Genomic DNA, 4,875 nt, shown 5'->3' on the forward strand with positions numbered 1-4,875 from the left:
AGGGCCTGCCCACCCTGCCAGGGAACAATTCCTAATTCCCAATATCCCATCCAGCCCTGCCCTCTGGCACTGGGAAGCCATTCCCTGTGTCCTGTCCCTCCATCCCTTGTCCCCAGTCCCTCTCCAGCTCTCCTGGAGCCCCTTTAGGCCCTGGCAGGGGCTCTGAGCTCTCCCTGGAGCCTTCTCCTCTCCAGGTGAGCACCCCCAGCTCTCCCAGCCTGGCTCCAGCCCTGGAGCAGCTCCGTGGCCCCCATGTGGATTTGCTCCAGCAGCTCCAGGTCCTTTTGATATCACAGTTTTTAAATCACAGTTTCTCATCTCAGAGCTTTTCCCTGTGTTTGCAGCCCTCCCTCTGTGAGTGTGAATCTCAGCTCTCAGCTCTGCCACACGGACACTGCTAAATAATATCCATAAATATTTCCTGGGATTTATGGCCCAGCCAGGACTGAGAGCAATGAGCAGGGGGAAATTGAGAGCTTTGCAGGGTCTGTTGGCCCAGAAATCCCATATTACACCAGGGCTGCTGATTCAAGTGGGAATCAGAATCCACACCCTGCCAGGAGCACTGGTCCATCAGGATGCAGCAGTGACATGGAAAAAAATGAGTTAGGAAAACATGCATGCCCAAAACCCACAGTCCCTGCCTTGGGAGGGGTCACCTTGGAGTGTTTGGGGTTGCTGGGTGAACGTGGGATGTGCCCACAGAGCAGGAAAAGATGCAGGGAATAATTCTGGAATAACCTCATCACTGGAACAGAATTCCATCAAATTTGGAAAGATTGATCAGAAAGATTGTCTTTTAATTCCCCAGAACTACTTTTTCTCTAGTTCTTCCTTTTCCCAGCAGCATTTTTCTCACTGAAAGGGGAACTGGAGCAAAGTTAGAAGGTGCTGGGTGGGATTTTTCCTGATTTTTTTCTCAGAGCCTGATAATTCCATCTTTAATTCTCTGGGATTTAAACTGAGGTTCTGCTGCCATCTAGCTTAGACACCCTCTGGTCTCAGCCAGCCCCCAGCAGGCCAGGGGGATGTGGTTTTCTTTGGAAAACTTCAGAAACAAGGATCCAAAGGTGCAGTTTGGGATTTGCATTAACTCTCAAGTCCCAGCAGCTGTGATTTTTCTGCCTTTTGTCTCAGTTGGGAACATTAATACAGAATTTATCTGCATGCCTCAAAGCAGTTTTAGCACTCAAAACTGAAAGTTGTAATTACAAAAAAATACCCTCTTGCTTACAGCATAAGGATTTCAAAGTTTTATTTCTAAATTATAGAATAAACCTTAAAATAATTTCAGATATTGGAGGCAAAGAGGCTTCTTCAAAAATAGAAATTTAACTAGATTATAGAAATACAGAGATATAAAAGTGAATATTTATATAGAGAGATATATAAAAGTGAGATATATTATATATAGAGAGATTTTATATATATATATATAGATATAATTTATATCTAGAGATAGCAAAGATGCTTCTTCAAAAATGGAAATTTAACTAGATTATAGAAATATAGAGATGTAAAATTGAATATATAGAGATATAAAAGTGAGATATATTTTATATAGAGAGATATAAAAGCGAATATATATATATAAATAAATAGAGATATAAAAGTGAGATATATTTTATATAGAGAGATATAAAAGTGAGTTTAGCACCAGGAACTTTCCAGGTGTTAAAAAGTGATTTTACTGCATCAATAAAGGTTTAAACAGCAGAATGAATTCCATGGAGAAGGAAACCATTCCCAAGGATTCATCTAATGGCTTTATCCCCTTTTCCCTCCCTCCTTCCTTCCCACAGGGGTTCATTCGAGGATTCCACCACCAGGTTCTACACGGCGTGCGTGGTGGAAGCCTTTGCCTACTTGCATTCCAAAGGGATCATTTATAGGGACCTCAAGCCAGAGAACCTCATCCTGGATCACCGAGGTTATGCCAAGCTGGTGAGTGCCCCAAAAAATCCCCCCAGCTTTGACCAGAAAGGGTGAGGAGCAAAATCCCCCCACAGGGTCCATCAGGGGATGCTGAGAGGAGATCAGGGCAAGGTGGTGTCATCATCATCACTGGGATGTTTTCCTGACTTCCAGCAGGGCTCAGGGCATGGCTGAGCTGAGAAATGCTGACTATGAGGACACAGCCTTAACCTGTACCAAGGGAAATATAGGTTGGATATTTGGAAAAAGTGTTTTACAGAAAGGGTGATAAAGTTCTGGAATGGTCTGTCCAGGGAGATGATGGAGTCACCATCCCTGGATGTGTTTAAAAACAGCCTGGATGTGGCCCTGGGTGCCAGGGTTTAGTTGAGATGTTGGGGCTGGGTTGGACTCGATGATCTTGGAGGTCTCTTCCAACCCAGTGATTCTTTGAATTCCCTGAATTCTCTGAATTCTGTGATTCTGGCTTGGGATTCAGGTCCATGCTCCTGGAATGCTGAGAAAAGAGCATCAGGAGAAAGCCACCTGGCTGTCCTGGGCAAAAAATAACCCCAGAACTCAGGAAAGGCACCCTGCTTTTTAGGAGTACCCCAAATGGCCTGGTGAGAGCATGGAGAGAGGCAGGAGAGATGAAATAGTTCCCTTGGTGGGAGGTGCTGCAGGATGTGGGCCCTTGGGAAGCCACCAGTGAAGGACAGGAGCTCTAAAAGGAGCTGGTCCAGGAGGAGCTGATGGCCCCTGGGGGTCATGGGGGACCAAGGGCTCTGTGTCCTGGTCTGGGGCTCTTTGGGGACAGTAACTCAGCCCATCACCACAGCCTGGTGGCAGCCTCCTCAGTGACATTGGGATTTACCCTCTGCACCTTCCACTGTCCCAGGCTGCTCCAAGCCCCAGAGTCCAGCCTGGCCTTGGGCACTGCCAGGGATCCAGGGGCAGCCCCAGCTGCTCTGGGCACCCAGTGCCAGGGCCTGCCCACCCTGCCAGGGAACAATTCCTAATTCCCAATATCCCATCCATCCCTGCCCTCTCACACCTTAAAACCATTCCTTGCCCATGTTAATTTAAATTTAAAAGAAAAAGAGTAAAATAAATCAATCTGAGCTGTGAGTGATGTCAATTCCAACCCCCAAGAAACCCTTGGTGCTGGTGTTTGCTTCCCTCATGGGAATTTTCCCAAGGATAAATCAGCAAAAAGGTCACTGTGGTTCCCTGGTCCTGGAACGACCCTTAGCGCTTTAATTGAGAGAAAATTCCCATGAGGAATCCTCCTTTCTGCCTTGCTTCACTTCAAGAGGAGCAGAGCCCAGGGCTGACATTCCCTCTGATGCCCTGCCCTGACTCTCTCCTGCCCCTTCCCCCAGGTCGATTTTGGCTTTGCAAAGAAAATAGGATTTGGAAAGAAAACATGGACTTTTTGTGGCACCCCGGAGTACGTAGCCCCCGAGATCATCCTGAACAAAGGTCATGACATTTCAGCAGACTACTGGTCCCTGGGAATCCTGATGTATGAGCTCCTGACTGGCAGGTATGGGCATCGAAATTCATCCCAAGATTTCTGCCCTTCTCACCCTGATCAGGGCAGGGGCAGGGCTGGGCCAGGGAGCTCCATGGTGGCTTTTCCACTCAAATCATCTTTTTTTGGCTCTCAGTAGGTTGAACACGATGGGAAAAGAGGAAGGGTTTGGCCCTGAATGGTCTGGAAATGGTGGGAAAAGGGGAAGGGTTTGGCCCTGAAAGATGGGAAAAGGGGGAAGGGTTTGGCCCTGAATGGTCTGGAAATGGGGAAGGGGAAGGGTTTGGCCCAGAAAGGTGGGAAAAGGGGAAGAGTTTAGCCCTGAAGGGTCTGGAAATGATGGGAAAAGGGGAAGGGTTTGGCCCCGAAGGGTCTGGAAATGGTGGGAGAAGGGGAAGGGTTTGCACTCAGCTGAGGAGGTTCCTCACTGCTGGAAAGGAGGAGGCAGATCAGGCACCATCCATCCCTTCCCATATTTAATTTGGGATATCACTGCTGCTCTTGGCTTCCTGGAGCTCCCTCACCTCATCCCCCAGCACTCACCCCAGGAGATCCATCCCCTCCACCTGCCCATCCTTCACACACAGCTCCCCATCCATGGGAAGCCAATTAATCCCCACTGGAATCAGGAATCACACAAAGATAAGCCAGGGAATGCTGCTCAGAGCCTCCTGCCTCGGGCTGCTGGGATGCAGCTGCCATGGGAAGAAGAGGTTTAGCATGGAAAACTTCTTTTTGGTGCTTCCCTGAATTCCAGAGCTCCTTGAGAAATGGTTAGGATCATGGGAAGCAAAGCATTCCTAGCTGACATCTACCTTTTCTCATCTGGGTGTATTTTATTAGACTTCAATGCTGTTTTAAAGACAAATTTTTATGAAAGACAAGTTTTTAATCTTTTTTTTTCTTCCCTGTGCCCTCTGAAGTCCCCCTTTCTCAGGCCCAGACCCCATGAAGACCTATAACATCATATTAAGGGGAATAGACATGATTGAATTTCCAAAGAAGATTGCCAAAAATGCTGCTAACTTAATTAAAAAACTATGCAGGTAAGTGGATGTAAGAATAAAACCTTGGTGTTGTTTGCAAAGAAATGAGCTGGGCAGAGGGATTTAGGATTTGTTCTTCCTTTTACAGGGACAATCCATCAGAAAGATTAGGGAACTTGAAAAATGGAGTGAAAGATATCCAAAAGCACAAGTAAGTGTCTTCTCCAGCAGCCATCAGCTCCAATCCCAGAAAGGGACATTTCAAACACCTCAATTTTCCCCTAAAAGCCATTTCCTATCCATAATGTAAATTCATCCTCCCTTTTGGTCCCATGGGAGGGGTTCCATGAAGTCTTAGGAGTTTATTGGGATAAGAACCATTCCAGGAAGAATTTCTGTCATCCATCTGTGCTGGATCATCTTCTCTCCCATCCCCAAAGC

General features: G+C 46.9%; 1 protein-coding gene across 1 annotated transcript in view; it reads left to right on the forward strand.

Moving 5' to 3' along the window:
- The window catches only part of PRKG1 (protein kinase cGMP-dependent 1), a 286,803-nt gene that overhangs the window by 274,461 nt on the left and 7,467 nt on the right, over positions 1 to 4,875 (forward strand). Inside the window, exons 13-15 of the mRNA XM_014310283.2 lie at positions 3,297 to 3,460; positions 4,372 to 4,494; positions 4,583 to 4,645. Coding sequence (XP_014165758.1) covers positions 3,297 to 3,460; positions 4,372 to 4,494; positions 4,583 to 4,645 — 350 coding nt within the window. The remainder of the gene's footprint in view (positions 1 to 3,296; positions 3,461 to 4,371; positions 4,495 to 4,582; positions 4,646 to 4,875) is intronic.

The sequence above is a fragment of the Geospiza fortis genome, unplaced genomic scaffold (genome assembly GCF_000277835.1).
Source record: "Geospiza fortis unplaced genomic scaffold, GeoFor_1.0 scaffold284, whole genome shotgun sequence".
Classification (NCBI taxonomy): Eukaryota; Metazoa; Chordata; class Aves; order Passeriformes; family Thraupidae; genus Geospiza; species Geospiza fortis.